The sequence below is a fragment of the Erpetoichthys calabaricus genome, chromosome 8 (genome assembly GCF_900747795.2).
Source record: "Erpetoichthys calabaricus chromosome 8, fErpCal1.3, whole genome shotgun sequence".
In the NCBI taxonomy this organism is placed as follows: domain Eukaryota; kingdom Metazoa; phylum Chordata; class Cladistia; order Polypteriformes; family Polypteridae; genus Erpetoichthys; species Erpetoichthys calabaricus.
This window is the reverse complement of record NC_041401.2, coordinates 193608286-193631804: the sequence shown is the minus strand read 5'-3', so window position 1 is coordinate 193631804 and position 23519 is coordinate 193608286. Positions and strand designations below refer to the sequence as shown.

Genomic DNA, 23519 nt, shown 5'->3' with positions numbered 1-23519 from the left:
GAAATATTTGCACCAGTCGCCCCATTAACACCAGCAGCACACAGCTGAAGACGCCTTAAGGTTCTACACAGAGGATTTCCCGAAGAAGTCCCAGGATTCAGAGTCACAGTGGTGTTGGATCGGTGCTAGTAATTTGACTTTGGTGTCACTAGTCGATTATTTGGACCTCAGGACTGAAACCAAAACAATTCAGAAGCAAAAAAACCGGATAACTGCAAAGCCCCCGTCCTACTTCAACCCTCCCAGATCTACTGCACAACGGCTCACCTCCCTGGTGTTTCTCGACATCACGCCGTAATTCCCACTGCTTACTTCTTGAAGCCGAGAATTCCTGATTGTGTTGATACAATGGGCGGGGGGGCGATGGGAGTCCCAATATGAAGTCCCAATCACATCGAAGAAATAAGAGTGGGGGTGATGTGGCTCCTCTGTGAAGTGAACCAAACCCCAGTAGAGTCGAGGGGAATTTGCAGACAATAACCAGGGCTGGAATTTGAAGCCACACTGTTAGACCAACAAGGCAAAAGATGGAACTGCTGCGTCACAATAACCCTCATCATTATACCATAACAAGAAGCCAAGGACCCAATATGCTGTAGGCAGGCCGAGCGCCACCCCTTAACATCCTAAACTGTAAGGCGGCTAACATAAGGATAGGCCAATATCACCCCCCGAAACACCCTGCTGTACACCCCTCATTCAATGTAATAAGCTTTAAACAGTCAAAGCTTTGAAAGGATATATATATATATATATAAGCTTTGAAAGGATATATATATATATATATATATATATATATATATACTGTATATATACACTCTCTCTCTCCCTCTATATATATATATATATATTTTAATATTAGTAATGTATGGGCATCTGTGGATATCTACAGGGGTTCTGTTAAGGTGTGTAATGACTCACCGGACCAGGAGGGTGCGCTGTCACTAATACTATCATCTCCTTTTCTCCCCATGGCACTTGACTCCACCCCTTCTGCTCCCTGGGGATTAAAGCCACCAGATTCCCAGAAGGAGGCATCACTTATTAAAGGAAGCTTCTGCTAGACAGAATTCCGACTGTGACTAAGTGTTCTTCTTTTGTTGCAAGCCCAAAGCCAGGGCCAATTTACCCACCACAATGGGCATTACTATTCTATACTTTGCTCCACAATTAAACACAACAACCTGGTTGGCACCCCAAATTATTACATGTTCAACTCTTATTCCTTCACCCAGCCACTATATATATATATATATATATATATATATATATATATATATATATATACAGTGCATCTGGAAAGTATTCACAGCGCATCACTTTTTCCACATTTTGTTATGTTACAGCCTTATTCCAAAATTGATTCAATTCATTTTTTTCCTCAGAATTCTACACACAACACCCCATAATGACAACATGAAAAAAGTTTACTTGAGATTTTCGCAAATTTATTAAAAATAAAAAAACTGAGAAATCCCATGTCCATAAGTATTCACAGCCTTTGCTCAATACTTTGTCGATGCCCCTTTGGCAGCAATTCCAGCCTCAAGTCTTGTTGAATATGATGCCACAAGCTTGGCACACCTATCCTTGGCCAGTTTCGCCCATTCCTCTTTGCAGCACCTCTCAAGCTCCATCAGGTTGGATGGGAAGCGTTGGTGCACAGCCATTTTAGGGTCACTCTGTCAGGTTACAGACTGTGGAGGATTGTGGGTTCGCTTCCCGGTTCCTCCCTGTGTGGATAGCACTTTGAGTACTGAGAAAAGCGCTATATAAATGTAATGAATTATTATTATTATTATTATTAAAGTTCACACGATAGTCTGAACACTCTTTATTTTACTGGCTGGATGAATTGTCAAAACCGGCCACTGACAGAATCCGAATTTTTGAAATGTAGAATGTTTCCCCAGTCAACACTGCGCCATAACAAAAAAAAAAAACGGTCAAGGAGCTCACCCGGGACCACTAGGGGGCGATACAGGCACTCCTGCTCTTGGAGATGACCGCTGATCTTCTCCTCTCCAGACAGGCCTCTGCGACTGACCAATGCGTTTGCAAGTCTTTCACCTCACCAGTTGCACTTCTCCCTCTCTGTTTCGAAAATGGCGCATTTTATGTAAATGACTGATTCTGGAAACCAGACCAGTTGCCTTCAGAGGTGCCACTGCCCGTCACCAGTGTGCTTCAACCTGGCATGTGGACGCCATCTTCTTAACCCGCACCAGAAGGCTAGAAAGACAAACACGTAGCATTTCTGTGTGGCAGGGCAACAACACTCCCAAACCTGTGACCAGTTCAGAGATGCGGGTATCATGTTCCACCCCGGGTATTTTCCGGGGCTAATGTCTGTATTTCTTTTTCAGCATCTTCTTTGTTTGTGCCAAAGTTTTATTTTTGAGATTTTTATGCATTATGTAATTTGCATTTATTGCGTTTCTATATATTCTGTGGGTGGAACCCCAAAGAGGTGGGGCCACTCTGATGTCACTGCTGAAGGCCCCCCCCCTCCCCAGCCTTTATAAGTGTGAAGCTGACAGAAGGTCCTTCAGTGGTTCATTGAAGTCTGTGGAGTGCAGAGCTGAGTATTTGCTCTCAACTTCACGTAAATGGCTGCATTTGGAAGACGTTTAATCAGAACAATGTTGCAGTGTCAGATTCTTAATTCCCCACATTGCATTTATTCAAACTCCCTTAACCCACTTTGGGCTGACGGGCAAGGAGCACTGGGTGCAATGCAGGCATCTACTCTAGATGGTGTGCCCGACCACCACAAATAACTCAACTCATGTTTGGAAAACAATTTCTTTCCGGTAGGAATGGCATCAAATAAGATCGTGGCATATCACCATTTTCTAACAGCGTCTAGCACCCACAATGAAACAGCTTGAATCAATTAATTATTTCCTTCATTTACACAGAATGTGAATTCAGGAGAAAAGGCAAGCTGCCGGAATTCAAAGCATTTTTATTTTCACAGGCTGCCATCTGTGCAACGTTTGGAGTGCAAATTTCCCATTGCTGCAAGAACCAGGTAAAAAAAGAGCAACCATATGTTTGTCGGGAAGGTCTAAAAAAAAATCACGTACAATGTATTGGGGGGGGGACGTTTGGCAGGAAGCGAACAATTAAACAATAACCAAAGTCAGCCGCTGGCCAGTACTGCTGCCTCCTGGAGTTATGAGTTTAAAAGCAACTGTGAAATTGTAGGGTCCAGCTGCAGACCCAAAGAGTCCAGGAGCAGACCAAAGAGTCCAGCTGCAGACCCAAAGAGTCCAGGAGCAGACCAAAGAGTCCAGCTGCAGAACCAAAGAGTCCAGCTGCAGACCCAAAGAGTCCAGGAGCAGACCAAAGAGTCCAGCTGCAGACCCAAAGAGTCCAGCTGCAGACCCAAAAAGTCCAGCTGCAGACCAAAGAGTCCAGCTGCAGACCAAAGAGATCCAGCTGCAGACCCAAAAAGTCCAGGAGCAGACCAAAGAGTCCAGCTGCAGACCAAAGAGATCCAGCTGCAGACCAAAGAGTCCAGTTGCAGACCCAAAGAGTCCAGGAGCAGACCAGAGTCCAGCTGTAGACCCAAAGAGTCCAGGAGCAGACCAAAGAGATCCAGCTGCAGACACAAAAAGTCCAGGAGCAGACCAAAGAGTCCAGCTGCAGAACAAAAGAGTCCAGCTGCAGACCAAAGAGTCCAGCTGCAGACCCAAAGAGTCCAGCTGCAGACCAAAGAGTCCAGCTGCAGACCAAAGAGTTCAGCTGCATACCCAAAGAGTCCAGCTGCAGACCCAAAATGTCCAGGAGCAGACCAAAGAGTCCAGCTGCAGACCAAAGAGTTCAGCTGCAGACCCAAAGAGTCCAGCTGCAGACCCAAAATGTCCAGGAGCAGACCAAAGAGTCCAGCTGCAGACCAAAGAGTTCAGCTGCAGACCGAAAGAGTCCAGCTGCAGACCTCCACAGACTGGCAAGCCAATCACACTGCACAGCTCCAGTAATGTTTAGCTGTCTTTGTATTACAGTTACACATAGAAAAGTACTCTTCTGTTTTTATGCACTAAAAGCATTTTACACGGCTTTGAAAAGTCACATACCATATATACTTCTGGATAAGTTCACCCACGGATAAGTAGGGACTTGATTTTACCATATAATTTCTGGTATTTTATAATATCGGTCTGCAGTGAGCTGGCGCCCTGCCCGGGGTTTGTTCCTGCCTTGCGCCCTGTGTTGGCTGGGATTGGCAGGGACCCCCGTGACCCTGTAGTTAGGATACAGCGGGTTGGATAATGGATGGATGGGTAATGTCGGTCGTATAAGTTGAATGCAGAAAACTCACGCTATTGGTCCAAAAGATTACAACATGCTAACGCTCACCTGAGAGAGTAACCACGGAGCACATGGCCTTTTCTATGTAATGTGCCCACGTGACCACACGGTGATACCTGAACTATTCCAGAGCGACGTTTGCACTGTTTTGTGTTTTTTATATCTCACACCCTCATACACCTTTATTGTAAGAGCATCCATTATCTACGATGGAGCATTCGATCAGAAGAAAATATGAAGCTGGTTTTAAATGAAAAGTCATTGAAGTGGCGAAAGAAATTGGTAACTGCGCTGCTGCAACAAAATTTGATGTGTCTGAGAAACTGGTGTGAGATTGGAGAAGGCAAGAAGATGTAAAAAAAAATTAAGTGTCGTATTTTTGAACGGATGTATAAGTCAGGGACTGATTTTATGATCAATTTTTCGGGTTTCAAGACCCGACTTATACACGAGTATATACGGTATCTCTCGAGTTTTACTTCTGTCCTCTCATGAGCTCCAACTCAATCCAAATCGCTAAACATAATCAGGTACCTCCACACCTCCATCTCCATCCACTGTTGAAATTGGTGACCCAGACACGCAATCCAAGTGGCTGCTCAAAGGAGCTCCTGAATTGCAGAGCTCCGCAGGTCTGCAGCTGGACTCTGTGGGAGTCCAGAGGGGGAAGTCGTCAAAACCCTGGCCCAAATAAACAAAATATGAATGATTTTTATTTATTAACATTACCATATAATGACATGTCCAAAATGAACCCAGAGGTGCACAGTAATTATACAAATCACTTTTACAAAGCCGAGTATCCATTAAAATAAATTCAAGAGGGCATTGCCAGCTGTTACCATTTGTAATGATGCTACTGGCATAATCTCCCTGTGACCCTAAAAGTGGACTAACATGTGGTCGGCGTGAATGTGGATGCCCTGTGATAAATGGGTGCCCCATCTTCCTACCTTCTTCTGCAGCTTTCTTGGGATTGGCTCCTCTAATTAGAATATTAGGGTACAGCAAATGGAAGGAAGGAGTGTGTGGGGGACAATGTGTGTTCAATGACTGATGGTGCCCTCTAGTGGGCTGCTTCCTGTCTTGTGGCTGGTATTGGTTTGATAGTTTGACAGACACTAAAATTTGATTATTAGCTCTCAGTTATTAGAAAGATGGAGTGTGGTTATGTGCCTATGATGGATGGCACCTCCTAGTGGGTTGGTTCCTGCACTGGTTTGATAATCTCCCCAGGACAGCAAAATTAAATTATTAGGCTCAGTTAATAGATTATGAACGGTGCCCCCTAGTGGGTTGGTTCGTGCCATGTACTTAAATGTTTTCAGAATAATCTGTGGCCCTAAAATTAGATTCATTGATGGATGGTGTGAACGTGGGAGCCCTGTGATGACCCTGTGACCCCTCATGGATTGGTTTCTGCCTTCTTCTTGGACACCTCCGATTAGAAAATTAAGAGTCAGTAACTGAAGAGATGGAGTAAAGTGTGGGGATGTGCATTATGATGGATGGCCCCCCCGAAGTGGTTTGGTTTCTGTCATGTATCTAATGTTGCTGGGCACTAAAATTGGATTATTCGGGTTCATTAAACAGAAGGACTGAATGAGTGTGAGTGTGTGCCCTCTCATGGTCTGGTGCCCCCTAGTGGGTTGGTTCCTATTGGAATAGTCTCCCTGTGACCCTAGAATTAGATTAATCGTTGGATGGAGTGAACGTGAGTGTCCTGTGGAGAACGTTTGACCCATCTGGGATTGGTTCCTGTTTTTAGCTTGGGTTTGCTGACAATGGATTCTCTAGTTAGAATATTTAGATCCAGTAAATGGAGAGAAGGAGTTGGTGCAGGTATGTGACCTGTGATGGATGGTGCCCCCTTAGTGTGTTGGTTCCTGCCATGTACCTGATGTTTCCAGAATAATCTTTCTCCCTGTGACCCTAAAGTTAGATTAATCGTTGGATGGAGTGAACGTGGGTGTCCTGTGATGAACTTGTGACCCCCTCTTCGGTTTGTTCCTGCCTTCTTCTTAAAGTTGCTTGTATTGACACATCTAATTAGAATATTAAGATTCAGTGAATGGAGAAATGGAGGAGAGTATGGGTATGGACGCTATGATGGATGGCACCCCCTAGTGGCATGGTTCTTGAATTGTGCCTAATATTGCTGGGATAGACCCTGACCCCCTGGATTGTTAGGACTTACCGTATATACTCGCGTATAAGTCGGGTCTTGAAAATCGATCATAAAATCAGACCCCGATTCAAAACTCAGACGCCCGTTCAAAAATACGACACTTAAATTTTATTTTTCATTTAAAACTTCCTACCTACTCCAATTTCTCACCAGTTTCTCAGACACATCGAATTTTCTTGCAGCAGCTCATTTACCAATTTCTTTCGCCACTTCAACGACTTTTCATTTCAAACCAGCTTCATATTTTCTTCTGATCAAACGCTCCATTGCAGATAAGGGATGCTCTTACGATAAAGGTGTATGAGGGTGTGAGATACAAAAAACACAGATCAGTGCAAACGTCACTTCGGAATAGTTTGGGTATCACCGTGTGGTCACGTGGGCACATTACATAGAAAAGGTTGTGTGCTCCGTGGTTACTCTCTCAGGTGAGCGCTAGCATGTCGTAATCTTTTGGACCAATAGCGTGAGTTTTCTGCATTCAACTTATACGACCGACATTACCCATCCATTCATTATCCAACCCACTATATCCTAACTACAGGGTCATGGGGGTCAGCTGGAGCCAATCCCAGCCAACACAGGGCAGAAGGCAGGAAACAAACCCCGGGCAGGGCGCCAGCCCACCGCAGCCTGTTCAAAAATACGACACTTACGTTTTTATTTTACATCTTCTTGCCTCCTCCAGTCTCTCACCAGTTTATCAGACACATCAAATTTTGTTGCAGCAACGCAGTTACCAATTTCTTTTGTGACGTGTGGTCACGTAGGCACAACACAGAGAGAATAAAGAGGCCGTGTGATCGGTGGGTACTCTCTCAGGGTTGGCGTTAGAATATCGTAATCTCTTGGACCAATAGCGTGAGTTTTCCGCATTTGACTTATGCGACTGATAATATAAAAAAACAGAAATTATACGGTAAAATCAAGTCCCAACGTATCCGCGGGAGAGCTTAAATGCGAGTATATACGGTAATAAACAGAAGGATGGAATGAGTGCTCGAGTTTGCCCTCTGATGGTCTGGCGGCCCCTAGTGGGTTGGTTCCTATTTAAATTGTCTCCCTGTGGCACTTAAATTAGACTGATAGAGGGAAGGCGTGAACGTGGGTGTCCTGTCATGAACGTGGGTTGGTTCCTGTCGTCTACTTGAAGTTGCTTAGATTGACACCTGTAATTAGAATATTAAGATTCACTAAATGGAGAGATGGAGTGAGTGTGCCCTAAATGATGGATGGTGCCCCCAGGATGGAGGGGATTTTTCAGTTTTGCCACCATCCTCTTTTGTGCAACAGCGTCCAGTGTGTCCAGCGTTCACGACGTAATGGAGCAGGCTTTCCCGATAAGCTTATTCAGGCACTGTGCTCCTCTTGAGCTCAAGTTGCTTCCCCAGGGTACCACAGCGCAGAACACCACACAGGCTACTATGGCCTGATGAGTGTCTGTATGTAGCAAATCCAGCCTGTGGTGGCCCTTCTTTGTCCCTGATTTTACCAGGGCAGGCTCTGGCACCCTTTAATAAATGACTGGATAGACAAATGCATAGCGCCCCCTTCTGGCTTGACCCCATCATCTTGTAACAAAACACATGGATTGAGGGTTCAATAAAATTTGCCGGCTATATGGGTTCAAGTCACATTAGCAGGTGACATTTTTTCCTACAAGAATTAATTACACATTCGCTTCCCATTAGGCTTGCTTTAAATTACTTGGCTTTTCTGTGTTATGTCAAAGCAGAACTATGATTATTATTATCATCATTTTTTTTGGCTTGGACAGAACGTATAATTTCAGAAGAAGTGATGTACCACCGAGCGGCTGCCATTGCAAACTGAGCACTGAATCAATCACAGCGACTCCACCATCAAACCTCGCTTTATTGGGATAAATAGCAACAATCAGAGTGAAAAGGAAGAAGATCAAAACGAGAAAGAAGTCAAATAAAAAATAAAACGAAACAAAAGTCAACCTGAGCATCTCCGCCGCCGAGGCTTGTATCCGTGGCAACACTTGTTGCTAGGCAGCAAGGTCATCATAGGGACCGTTTTTTTTTTTTTTTTTGGAGACAGTGAAATGCTGAGATTGGGTTTTCTTGGGGGGGGGGTTTGGGGGGTGGGGGGGGGAACCAGGCTGCTCAAGAGCGCCCACTGGGGGGGGAATGTTGGTAGAACGTTTGGGGAAAGTGCAGAAAAAGGACATTTGTAATAGATGAAGGAAACATCCCACTACAGCATTGCTGTCTGGCTTTATTATTATTAACATCATTTATTTAGCAGATGTCTTTATCCTTATAAAACAAGAATTATTAAAAGCAACAGAGGGAACGATAAAAATCTGAGCAAGAGGGAGTCGTTAAACTACAATATAATTAAAACTAAGACACACGTCAGCATCCTGAACTCTTTGTCAGTCCAACAGCAGCCATCCAGTGGCAGAGAAGCTCAGCAAATAGTCCAAAATAGCCCATGAAAAGGTACGATTTCAAAACAGGAGGAAACTGGGTGCTCTTCGAATAGCCAAAGGGAGATCATTCCACAGCCTTGGAGCAAGAATGGAGAAACGCTGAGCAGGCTTGGTGCGTCTGGCAACAAGAGCGACGGTCGGTAGACAGACGGAAGGCAGAATGGAGAGACTTCTTGAAGGGACATATGGAGAGACCAAAGAATGGAAATACTGAGGAGCAGAATCATTCAGAGAACCGTAGATCAGGAGTAGTGGAAACCAGTGGTGAGACCACAGTAGAGGACTTCTTCTTTCGGCTGCTCTCGTTAGGGGTTGCCACAGTGGATCATCTTTTTCCATTTCTTCCTGTCCTCGTCATTTTGCTCAGCATGTCCCCTCTTCCTGCCTTCATCTGGAGCTTTCTTGGATTGGCTCCTCTAATTACAATATTCTGATACCGCAATTGGAAGGAAGGAGTGTGTGAAGGACAATGGCGCCCTCTAGTGGGCTGCTTCCTGTCTTGTGCCCATCTTGTGCCACATTCACAAACCTTTTCTTAGGCCTTCCTCTTCTCCTCTTACCTGACAGCTCTATCCTTAGCACCCTTAGCTCTCAATATACCCAGCATCTCTCCTCTACACATGTCCAAACCAATGCAATCTCACCTCTCTGACTTTGTCTCCCAATCATCCAACCTGAGCTGACCCTCTAATGTCCTCATTTCTAATCCTGCCCATACCTCGTCACACCCAATGCAAATCTTAACATCTTTAACTCTACCACCTCCAGCTCTGTCTCCTGCTTTCTGGTCAGTGGCACCATCTCCAACCCATATAACATAGCTGGTCTCTAGCAGGAGTAAACGAGGAATGGAGAACACCAGTCGAGCAGCTGCATTCTGGAGGAGCTGAAGATAGAAGTCGATGGAAGCTCCATCTGGAGAGAGTTGCAAAAGTCCAGCCGAGAGGGGACCTGTGCCTGAACAAGGAGACGTGTGGCGTAATTAGTGAGGAAGAGTCAGATCCTTTGAATATTATGAAGAAAGAATTGACAGGATTAATCCGCTGAATGAAAGTGAAGAGTCCAGAGTCACACCGAGATTCCTGACCGTGACTGATAGTGAAAGAGTGATGTCTTCAAGAACAATGCATAGAGACAAATCTGATAGAAGGAGAATCACAAGGTCAGTATGGGATACCTGACTTGGAAAGGTCGACGAGAAGGCTGAGAGAGAGAGATGAAGATCTGGGCTGAAACCTGTGGCTTGTTAAGAGAGAATTGAGTGGAAGATTTGTGCATCATCAGCAGAGAGAGAGAGATGGCAGGAGAAGCCATGAGAAGAAATGACATGTCCTAATGAGCCAATGCAGAGAGAAAAGAGAAGTGGGCCCAACACTGAGCCTTGAAGTACAGCCATGAAAGAGGCAGACCAGGAGATGCAAAAGGATCGGTGCGAAGCAGAACCAGGATTTCCAAGTTTATCGTGGTAGGAGATGAGCAAGGAGTAGTCAACAGTAAGGAAAGCTGATGGAAGGTCAAGAAGGATGAGGACAGGGGAGAGAGAAGCAGCTCCAGAAGATCTAAGAGCTTTAGACACGTGGGACTCAACGTATCCTCTGGGGGGTCCCCCATTACCTACTAGACCATGATCTCACTAGGAAGTGTTGGGTACGTTAGTTGAAGTTTGCCAATAACTCGAGATTGGAGACTGTAAGGTTGTGTGGTATATCAGCACTGAAAAGGTTAAGTGGTACGGCACCAGCATTTCGGTATTTTCAGTACCGGAAACAAATGGAAGTCTTCAAGGACCTGGTGGCCAACTATTACATGCAGCTCAGTCCATCTCCTTCCTAACCCTACTTCAATCTTTGCAACTCTGGAGACTCCAAAAGAGCAGTGCTCCTTGTATTGACATGGAGGACCTGGCAGGTGTTATACGTTAATGGCTCTGGTATCGTTTTTGGTACTGAGGTACGAAAGCTGATATCGATAGTGAAGTCAAAATTTTAGCACCAATCCAACACTAGGCGATGGGCAAATGAACAGAAAATCTGAAACCCAAGTGACCCCCGAAGGGCACTGCCAGTTGACAAATACCCATGCGCTATAAGCAGCACCGCCTGATGGGACACTTCAACTACTGCGCATCCTGGTTGTACGTTTTCAATTATCAACACATCAGGCAGAGGGCGCCGCACCAACACTGGTCTAGAGGCCTGTGGATGACCTCTGAACTTGAGGCCTGTGGATGATCTCTGAATTTGAGGCCTGCAGATGATCTCTGAACTTGAGGCCTGTGGATGACCTCTGAACTTGAGGCCTGCAGATGATCTCTGAACTTGAGGCCTGCAGATGACCTCTGAACTTGAGGCCTGCTGGTTGGTTTGCTTGATCACATTTTTTTTCATCCTATTTGCCCTTCATTCAGTTTTGAGAAGGCGTCAGGCTTTTATAGCGTCTTGCACTGGAGGTGGATGTTACAGGCGAGAGTGAGTGACTGACGGATTCATTGGTACAACTGGCTTGATGACTGACCGCAGGCATGTGAGTCCGGTGAACTTCACGCCAAGTTCAGTTAAACTCAAAACTGACCTGAGCACAACTGCGCTGGACTGATAGGCCGACTTACTAAATGGTGGAATGAGAGACGCAGGGAGCGGCTAATTGATCAACTGGCCTGCGTTTGATTGGATTGAATCGACTGTCCGCCTTCGTAATTGATAATCCTTTATCTACACCCATCCTGCCCAACCGGTTCTCCATTGGTGTTCATATCGTGGCCACCATTCCTCAAAATGGCCTGATCCTTGCTTGAATGTGAATGCACACTGGGCACATTGATGGACCCCACTCATCAAGCTCCTTCCGTGGATACAAGCAAGGGCTCCAGTGACCTTTATGCCATCAAGAGAAATGTGCCCAATGACCAGTCCACTGCACAAATGTGACGGATGGATGGAGGGCTCAAGTGATTGATTGATTAGTGGATGGATATATCAATTGATTGATTAATTTCCCCTGCCAAATGTCCTTCAGAACTACTCCGTGATCCCTGGAATGACCAACAATTTACTTCCTGAATGTGTTGGATGGCTGGATGGATGGACAAATTAATTGATTGACTAATTAATTTCCCCCACCAGGCTTTCCTATGCACATCCAAATTCAGGTGTCCTTCAGAACCTACCTAGAGATCCCTTGGAGTATTGAATGGACTGATGGATGGATTAACTAACTGACTGATTTCTTCCACCTGGTCCTTCTTCTGCGCCCAAATTCAGGTGTCCTTCACAACTACTCCATGATCCCTGGAATGACCAACACCTTACTTCCTGAAAGTGTTGGATGGACAGATGGCTTAAGTGACTGATTAGCTTCTCCTGCCAAACCCTTCTTTGTCCAACCAAATTTCATTGTCCTTTGTAAGCTGCTCTGACACTGACTGATGATGGCTCTCCTTCTCTTGGCTTTCCCACCCAACTCACACACAGTGACATACTCATCCTGGCACATTCTGTCAGAGGGGACACCCCTCACTGGGCACCTCAAACGGCAAACAGCAGGAGGGTCTCCATCTTCCTCTACAGGTTCTTACACATAAGGCTTAGATCCAAATGTGAGGCTCATGGAGGACTAACATGTAACCACACAAAGCCTCTGGCCACACACTCGGAAGCCCAATCAATTTTTTTTGGGGGGACATGGAGAGAGAGGCCCGGCAATGGAGATGACTCCTATTCATCTTTCTTCTTTTTATAATTTCAAAGATCAGACTGTGGTGACAAGTGAGGTGGTGACTGATCAGATCATCTGGACATTTGGGGGTGTGAAAAACCAGCAGGGATCCGGAGAACAGGCCTGCAAGGCAAAATGGGCATGGAATCATTTGGGGGTGTGTGAGAAACTCAGCCGATGGGACCACTGATAGTGTGAGAGAGACAGAGAGAGTGCAGAAAACAAAGGAAATCGGAAGAGAAAAACAAAATCGACTGAAAACACAAAAATCAAACAACGGCTACAGACCACCGGGGTCCACGAGCCACTTCAGGAGTACAAAGGGAGACGAGCAGAGAGTGCGAGAGAAGATAAGATCAAGGACGAAAAATATCACCTAAACCACAAGCATAATCAATCAACCCGTCTGTTATATAGCACCTTTCACCTACACATCAAAGCAGTATAGAAATAAAATGGATTTAATCTGTGCATCACCTGGTGCCTTCCATCCATGCATTATATAGTGCCTTTCATCTATAGATCTAAGCACTGAGCAAAGGAAAGGCGATATATAGAAATAAAATGTATTATCGTTTAATCTCTATATTATCTAGTGCTTTCATCTGTCCTCCCATTATATAGTGCCTTCCATCTTTCTATGTTTTGAGCATGGAAAAGTGCCACATAAATGAAAAGAATAATTATTCTTTAATCTATAATTGATATAATGTCTTTTATCTATATATAATATAGTGCCTTTCATATCCATCACTAATATAGTGCCTTTCATATCTGCCATCTATCTATTTATGCTTTAAGCATTAGAAGGTGCTATAGAAATAAAATCTGTATATTATACAGTGCCTTCTGTCTGGCATATACTGCCTTTCACATCTATCATTCTATTATATAGTGCCTCTCATCTGTATATCTATACTTTGGTCAGGTGCTATAGAAATAAAAATGATTATTTTAATCTTTGTATAATTTAGAACCTTCTATCATGTGTATAGTGCCTTTCTTATCTATCTACTGATCTGCTATATAGCACCTTTCATATCTGTCTATCTATTGGGTTAGGGTTACATTCTTAATTAGGTTGAGAAAAAAGGATCACATCTCCCCCATTTTAGCCTCTCTGTCCACTGGCTACCAGTGAGGTGTCCCATTGATTTTAAAATCTTGTTGTTTGTTTTTAAAGCCTCACAGGATCTCACTTCAAAATACATCTGTGACCTCCATCACCCCTATGTGGCACCGAGACCATTGATGTCATCTGGACGACGACTCCTTGTAGCTCCAAGATCTCGGCTGAAGTCGAGGGGAGACCGAGCTTTCTCAGTTGGAATGACCTGCCTTTCCACATCAGGTCTTCATCCTCTAATCGAGGTTTTTAAAAATCAGACCTGCTTGTTTTCTCCTGCCTTTCACTTTGTATAATGGGAGTGTGGTGGACGCTATAATCGGTTGTTTTATTAATCTGATTGTTTGCATTGTGTTTATTTTAATGCTTCTTTGTACAGCACTTTGGTGCAACCTCTGTTGTTTAAAATATGCGCTTATAAATAAATAATCTAATTTAATCTATTGATTTATTAAACCACACGTTTTATATCAAGCTATCAGATAGTGTCTTTTAATCTACCATGTAGTGCCTTTCATATTTACTATCTAACAATTTTCATATCTATTGATCTAGTATGTGGTGCCTTTCATATCTATAATCAAGACATCATATAGTGCCTTACATATCTATATCTGTTGAAGATCAGATTATCCAGTGATCTATTATATAGTGCCCTTTATATTTATAGTGATTCTCATATCTACCTATTGACCTTTTATATAGTGCCTTTCATATCTATAATCAAGCCATCATATAGTGCCTTTCATGTCTGTATCTACTGAAGATCAGTTTTTCTATTAATATATTATATAGTGCCTTTTGTATTTATAGTGATTTTCACATGTATCTAGTGATCTATTATATAGTGCCTTTCATATCTATAATCAGGCCATCATATAGTGCCTTTCATATCTGTATCTACTGAAGATCAGTTTTTCTAGCAATATATTATATAGCGCCTTTTGTATTTATAGTGATTTTCACATCTATCTAGTGATCTATTATATAGTGCCTTTCATATCTATAATCAAGCCATCATATAGTGCCTTACATATCTATATCTGCTGAAAATCAGATTGTCCAGTGATCTATTATATAGGGCCCTTTGTATTTATAGTGATTTTCACATCTATCTAGTGATCTATTATATAGTGCCTTTCATATCTATAATCAAGCCATCATATAGTGCCTTTCATATCTGTATCTACTGAAGATCAGTTTTTCTATTAATATATTATATAGTGCCTTTTTATTTATAGTGATTTTCACATCTACCTATTGACCTTTTATATAGGGCCTTCCATATTTATAAAGCCATCATATAGTGCCTTTCATATCTGTATCTACTGAAGATCAGTTTACCTAGTGATCTATTATATAGGACCTTCCATATTTATCAGGCCATCACATAGTGCCTTTCACATCTGTCCGTCTGCCAAGCTGTCATGTGGTACCTCTCACACTTCTATAACGGCTCTGCCCCATTGTGCTTTTCCCATCTATCTGTCACTCGGCCATATAGTGCCTTCGATCCATGCGTCTATTCTAAGTTTGCCGTCGTTTCTCTTGTACAGCGTTGTCCTCCACTACTGAGGCCCGTCTTCCTCGTTCCTAGTTAGCCGACTTCTCCTCCTCTTTTGTGTCGACGGCATCCAGCGGCCACAAAGCGACTCCATTGTTACAAATCAGCCGTGCGCTCCTCCGCCAAGGATGGCACGCAATTAAAAAGAGCCGAGTCCAGCCTGCCTGCCGGTCCGAGTCCGAGGGGAGCAGCGTGCAGACAGCCGAGCCACTCTGAGCCTCCTGTCTGTCATTAAAATGGCTTCTTCAATTCCATTTATTGTGTGCCCTATAAATAAGTGATGAGGCACCCCCAGCTGTGTGACCGGGCGCCCAGATATGGCTGAGGAGACACTGCCAGGAGCGGTTACTTGGTGCGGCAGCTCAGGACGGCTTTGAAATGAAACAATGAGAAGGGAGACGAGGAGAAACTGCGAAGCTTGAGTGGGAGTCACAGACGCGGTGTGCTGACAAAATCTCAGCAGGCATCTCAGCGGGTTCAATCAGACCTCTTGAACACGCGTCCCAGTAGGAACGGCGCTGTAGTGCTGAGCTCACTCCATTTCCAAAAAGCTAAAATATTCCCATCAGGCACGCGGAGGAAATTAAAGGGAGCCAGCAGACAATATGAGAGCAATCACCCCAGAGGAGCGTGAGCAGAAACTGGGGAACGGGCTTTTCAAAAATGACACTCCAGCCCGCCCAGTCTCTCATCTCTCCTAAGCTAACACCATTCCTGCAGCACACCACTGTCCCCAGGGGTCAACCCGCGGCAAAGCCCCCGTGCTGGAGCTGGAGAAGATAATGAGGTCACGGAGCTCGTCTTCTTTCCGTTTACTTTGATGCTCTTTCATTTCCTCCACTGGAATCACTTCATCTGCTCCTCGGTTTTTTCCTTTTCCTGTTTTCTTCCTCCTAATCCACTCCGATGCCCTTTCCTCAAATTCAAAGCTTGGCCCACAAGCAAGGAAATTGGGAACTGTGACCACCGTGCTCACCACCCAAGAGGTCACCTGGCTTGAGTCTCTTTGGCTCTGCCAATGTGACACGAGCACTCGAGTAAACGACAAAGGTGGGCATGTGGGCTAATGGAGGTAACCTGGTAGGCCTGGAAGGGTGCGCTGACCTGAACCTGTCAGAGCCGCTCGTAGAAAGTCAGGGCCCACTCACGACGGCCCCTCGAAATCAGCACTTTGAAGAATGGAAGTCTGGCAAGACTGACGGCTTTAAAGAGAAATTACTGAGCGCAGCCTGCGTCTGCACTTCAAACGCCATCGATCGGCAATGAAGGCGGCCATTTGTGCAAGTCATGGAGGGCAGGCAGATGAGCCTTTCTAATTTGATACGGGCAAGAGCAGCACATCATAATAGTAATAAAACAGGATTCTCATCGATCGAGCAATAACACCGTTTATAAAGTGATCTAGTAATAAAAATAATATCTTCACTGTTCTTCTTCTCATCGGATTGAGTGATGACACCATTTTGAATGTGAGGCGTCATCAAACGAACTTCTAATGAAAATAATACTCAATATCGCCATTTGTATTATTATTAGACTGTGCAACAACAGCATTTATAAAGTGAGGCCCAGTCAAATCATCAAGCAATCATCACCATCATCATCTTTATTATTATTACCCATCGAGCAATGACACCATTTACAGTGTGAGGCATAAAGGCATAATAAAAATAATAATCGATATCTTCAATGTGATTACTATTATCAGGTTGAGCATTGGCACCATTTATAAAGTGAGGCCCGGTCAAATCATCATCATCATCATCATCATCATCAATGACCACATTTACAAAGTGAGGCCTCGTCAGATAATCTAATAATAAAAATAATAATCAATGTCACCACTGCCATTGTTATTGGCTTGAGCGATGGAACGTTTTATAAAGTGACGCAGGAGGACATTATCATAAAAATAATCATCAGTATCTGCCCTGTGATTATTATTATCAGGATTATCAGATTGATCAATAACACCAGGAAGAAAAGTGGGGCCTCGTCAAATGATCTAATCATAAAAATAATCATTAATATCATCATCGCTTAAGTGATGGCGCCATTTATAAAGTGACGCAGGAGGAAATTATCTAATCATAAAAATAATAATCAGTATCACCACCGGTATTAGAATAAGCAACAACACCATTTATAAAATGAAGCCCAGTCAAATCATCTAACAATCGTCATCATTATTACTATTGTTATTAAACTGAGCGATGACACCATTTATAAGTGAAGAATGAGCAAATGACGTAGTAATTAAAGCAATAATCAATGTCATCACTATAAGCATTATTGAATTAAGCAATGGCACCATTTAGGAAGCTAGCAATCATCCTGGTCTTCGCCAGCCTCATCATCATCATCATCATTATTATTATTGAATTGAGCAATTTATAAAGTGAAGAGTGAAAAAATTATCCAATCAAAATTAATAATCTAATCAATATCACGATTATTACGATTATTATTATTGGATGAAGCAATGATGCCATTTAGAAAGTAAAGCAGAGTCCAGTCATCTGACAGTTATCACTGTCATCATCAGCATCTTCATTATTATTATTATTATTTTTATTATTGGACTGAGCAATAACACCATTTATAAAATAAAGCATGATTAAATCGTCTATCATCATGATCACTATGATTATTATTATTATTAGTGGACTGATCAGTTACACCATTTATAAAGTAAAGCATGAGCAAAGATCAAATAATAAAAATAATATCATTACTAATATTATTATTGTTGTTGGATTGAGTGATAACACCCTTTTTAAAGTAAAGCATGATTAAATCATCTATCATCAGTATCATTATTATTACTATTGCTATTATTATATTTGAATTGACGAATAACACCATTCATAAAGTGAAGCTGAAATAATAAAAATGATAATCAATAGCATCATTATTATCATTGGACTGAGCACTGACACCATTTATAAACTAAATAATCACCCTTGTCATCATCACTATTATTATTATTAGATTAATAAATAACACAATGTATAAAGTGATGCATGGGTAAGTTATCTAATAATGAAAAGAATAAGCATCTCTCTTAGCATTAATATTACTGGACTGAGCAATAACACCATTTATAAAACAAAGCGTGAACGGATCATTTAACAATTCTCAGCATCATCATTTTATTATTAGATTGATCAATGACACCATTTAAAAAGTGAAATACAATCAAACTAATAATAATAATAATGCTATTGTTATTAGATTAATCAGTAACCTCTTATTTATAAATTGAGCAACAATCAAATTAATAAAAAATGCTATGAGTTCAAGCACTTTTATTGGATTGATCAAAGACACCATTTATGCAATCTAATAATAATAATAAATATTGTGCATTATTTGTCTGTTGGGTTGATTAGTGACACCATTTCCAAAGGGAACTCCAGTTTATTGTTATTACTGATAATAATAATAATAATAATAATAATAATAATAAATCCAGTGAATATCTTTCCGATTGGGTGGATCAATGACCCGGTTTATAACCTTCCCACTGAATTCTCTTCGCATTTCTCTCCTTCTATAAACTGAAGCCCAATCTCATTATCTTTGGATATGAACGCGAATTCCCTCAATGATAAAGAATTGCATCGCTAACTTAAAGGAGGGCAGGCGCCCCCCCCCCCCCCCTCCCCGTACGGCAGAATAAGACTAATTGCTTCACTTTGTCAATGGGGGGCTATGCAAACCGATTCTTCTTACTCAAATCCCCCCCGTTCCAAGGGGCGAACGGTCCATTTAAAAGGATGCAGGCTCTTTACACGAGCGCCTTGTAAATAAGGTTAGATGTCTACTGGACAATTTCTTAAAAGTCTTCAAAGCAGCTCGACAAAACAACCGGAAATCTGTCTCACCCTTATAAATATGAATGTCCTTGTAAATGTTGGGCTATTGATAGCCGAAGGTGCCAAACACAAACAATCGATCATTCTTTAAAATCTTGAATAATCAATGCATCGGCAGAGCGCACTACAATTGAAAACGGGCACGCGTGCGTAAAGAGAAAGGCTAACTGACTTCCATCCCGAGTCCGATATTTTCATAATAGCAGCTCGAAAACTGACTTTACGTTTTGTCGCTCAGACATTAAAAAGAAGCAAAAAAGAGAGGGTGGAGGTCGCGCCCGTGTTATTAAATGACCACTGAATGTCAGGCGTACTCTTTAAACGTGGAGGCTGCAACTCCTGCAGAAGAAAAGAGCAGGGAGGCTGTCATTCATGTGCGGTCGCGTCTGTCATCTCCATATAGCGCCCTTCTCTAATGAATGGGCTGCCTCGGTGGGACTTCGCGGCACTTACTCACTCGCTCGGGGCCAGCGCCGTCCTCCTCACGAGGTGAAGTCTTTGATGCCACCGAACTTTGTGATGTTTCTGCCTCACACGCACGCTTGTGGACACTCCGAGCCGCAGAGCTGCCTCCGTGTAAAGCGGCGTTTTTAGGAGGTCCGCCTTACTGTCACTTGGCAGGCAATCCCGGACGCGAGCGCCGATACGGAGATACGAGTGCAGGACCGCAGCCTCCGCGTTTATTACACGGGACCTGCACGGCTCACGACGAAGATGCCCCGAAGAGACGAAGAGCATTCGTGCGGGATGATGTTAAAGTGTCTCACCCACCGGGCACCGAAGTAGACTGTTAGTCAGCCACCCGCTCGCACTGAGCTGCCTGACACCTTTACGCGCATCTGCTTTTTGTGTTTCGCTACGGCTGTCTCTGACAATATGTGCAAAAATAAATACATGCTACATGGTAACCACTTTAAAAAGTACAATGGCTATTCTATTGGAAGTTACAGTAAAGTTAAATCAAGTCACCTGCTGCCAGTTCTCTTCTAGGGAAGGCAAGGCAGAGAAGTAGCCAGTGTCGTGCACAAGTTGCAGTTCTTGAAAAATACTGTAATTTGCCAAAACGTCCATTATGATGCTTGACAGAAATAAGACAAAATCCACAAAACAACTTCACAAAAAAAATCCTTCAGATCCAGAACGCTGTCCTCGACGCGTCTTCCAGCCAACTAATGCCCAAATTCCTATTTTCATAAAAGTACGAGGGAAACAAAAGCCAAATAAGATGAAAAAAGAAGATTGTGCCACTTAGATGCAATCCCTGTCACAGGTCTGACCGCTGCCAATTTTCGGCCTGGGAATGGGAAGCAAGCTTAGTGGCATGTAACGTCCATCTATTTCCGCATTGCCGAATGCACCCGATTGCAATCTTTGCTCTTTAACATTCCTGCTTGCATTTTTTCGGCCGCTCCGCTTCATCAGGCAAAGTGCAGTTTAGTGTTCGGAGCAAGCCCAGGGAACCCACGAGCTGTCACTCAAGTCGGTGCGTGACCATAAAAGGAAAAAAGGGTTGCTGATAGTGCCGGCGACCAATTAGGGCGGTGCATGCTGCGCTGATGGGCGTGGAAGAAGACCAGCGCTGTACTCCTACTGGCGGTTGTGAAGTGTCAATCTACCCATACATGGTACTGAAAGGTGAGCTATTTTTAGAGAGCTATAAAAGAGTGGAGGCCGCTCTCTCTCTCGCAGTAGCTCCGTGAGGATAGGAGTTTGTAAGAAACGGGAAGGCGAAAAGGAGCTAAAAACATGGAGACAGCGGCTTTGTACAAAAAAGATACATTCTCAATCAAACAAAGTGAAGAGGCGCACGAGATGAGCACAGTAGGGGACGATAAGAGTCGACAAGACCGGGGAGAGCAAGCGGCTTGAGGGGAATCACTCAGTGGAGCCCCGCGATGGCGGAGACGTAAACAGCTTGGGCGATCGAAAGTAAAGCAGCGAGGTTACCATGCGAACGGACAGGGCAGATGTAAACACGAGAGACTCGGAGCGAAACCGCACAGAAACAGCACGTGACGGTCCTGAAGTGTTATGAGCAAGAGAGCGAGAGGAAGGCGCTCCGACAGCGAAGGAGAAGAAACAGTAACGTCATAAATTAAACAAACAAAAAAAAGTTTACGAAGTGTCAATACATCAACACTACGTGTCAGAAAATGTCCTATTATATAGCGTCTTTCATATCTATAATACCATAGCGTATTTCACATATCTTTGTTATCTTATCATATCGATCCTTTCACTTCTGTCTCTAATTTAATATTGTCTTATCTGCCTGCCATCTTTTTATTATATAGTGCCGTTCATATATATCCATAGTTTCATATAGTGTCTTTCACTTATCAGTTATATAGTGCCTTTACTATCTGTCTATTATAAGTCTTTCATATCTATCCATATCATGGAGTGTCTTTCATCACATATCTATTATATAGTGCTTTTGTTGCCTATCTTTAATTTCATATCTTTCATTTAGTGCCTTTCATACCCATCCATTATTTCATATAGTGCCTTTTCCATCTATCTTTGTGACATTTCATATAGTGCCGTTCACATCTAAATTTCCATCATTTCATAAAATGATTAAATGAAAATGTCTTTCACATATCTCTATTGTGTAACACATTTCACATCTATCTATCTGTCATCTCAGTATCTTTCATGTACTTTCCTCTCCTTTCATAGTTTTTCACATATAGATAGATATATATATATATATAGAGAGAGAGAGAGAGTGTATAGATGATGGGGGCACTCATCTTGAAACAGTATGACAGATACATGTGAAAGGCACTATATGATAGATAGATAGATATTTATTAAGTTTAGGTACATAGAGAGATAGATATGAAAGGCACTATATGATAGATATTTATTAAGTTTAGGTACATAGAGAGGTAGATATGAAAGGCACTATATGATAGATATTTATTAAGTTTAGGTATATAGATAGATAGATAGATATGATTAGGTATATAGATAGATAGATAGATAGATATTAAGTTTAGATAGATAGATATGAAAGGCACTATATGATAGATAGATATTTATTGTTTAGGTACATAGATAGATATGAAAGGCAGTATATGAGATAGATAGATATGAAAGGCACTATATGATAGATAGATATTTATTGTTTAGGTACATAGAGAGATAGATAGATATGAAAGGCAGTATATGATAGATAGATAGATATGAAAGGCACTATATGATAGATAGATCTTTATTGTCATTGTCACTTTTACAAAGGAACAACGAAATTGAAGGTGCAGTCGACAAGAAGAGAGAAAATAATAACAAACCGAATAGTAATAAAAGTACTTTACAAATATACAAATTGCACTGGCTGACTTAAGGTCTATATTACACATTTAGAGAGCAGTTTTATTCTGAGTTCAGGCCATGATTGCTTTTGGGTTAAAGCTGTTCTTAAGGCGGTCTGTCCTGGTTTTCATTGCTTTGTATTTCTTGCCTGATGGCAAAAGCTGGAAGAGGCAATGACCGGGATGTGATGAATCCTGTGAAATGTCTATTGCTTTTTTGCGGCATCGGGAGGTGTAGATTTGTTCCAGAGTGGGGAGGGCACAGCCAATTGTTCTCTCCGCTGTCCTGACGACTCTGAGGAAGTGCAGCTACCGTACCACACACACAGTCCGTACGTGAGTGCACTCTCGATGGAACAGTGACTAAAGGCAAGGAGCAGATTTTTGGGGAGATGGTTCTTTCTGAGGATTCTCAGAGAATACAGTCTCTGCTGCACCTTCTTCAGAAGCTCCTTGGTGTTGGCGCTCCAGGTCAGGTTGTCCTCCAGCTCAATGCCCAGAAACCTGGACACCAGGACCCTCTCCACACAGGCCCTGCCAATGATGAGTGGCTGGATGTCAGTTTTGTTTTTTCTAAAGTCAATAACAAGCTCCCTGCGGTGGGCTGGCGCCCTGCCCGGGGTTTGTTTCCTGCCTTGTGCCCTGTGTTGGCTGGGATTGGCTCCAGCAGACCCCCGTGACCCTGTAGTTAGGATATAGCAGATTGGATAATGGATGGATGGAATAACAAGCTCCTTCGTTTTTGTGGTGTTGAGGAGCAGGTTATTGACTCTGCACAACTCTGACAGCCGCGCCACCTCATCCCTGTATGCCAGCTCACCCTTCTTGCCCGAGATGAGTCGGACCACCATCGTGTCATCTGCAAACTTTATGATCTTGTTGCTATGGTGAGTGGGGACACAGTCATATGGGTAGAGGGTGTAGAGGAGCGGGCTGAGCACACAACCCTGT

General features: G+C 43.0%; 1 protein-coding gene across 1 annotated transcript in view; it reads right to left on the bottom strand.

Annotated features, from left to right (window-relative positions):
- The window catches only part of klf7b (Kruppel-like factor 7b), an 88343-nt gene extending 67628 nt beyond the window's left edge, over window positions 1-20715 (bottom strand). Inside the window, exon 1 of the mRNA XM_028808032.2 lies at window positions 20218-20715. Coding sequence (XP_028663865.2) covers window positions 20218-20319 — 102 coding nt within the window. The 5' untranslated portion in view covers window positions 20320-20715. The remainder of the gene's footprint in view (window positions 1-20217) is intronic.
- Window positions 20716-23519: the final 2804 nt, after the last annotated feature.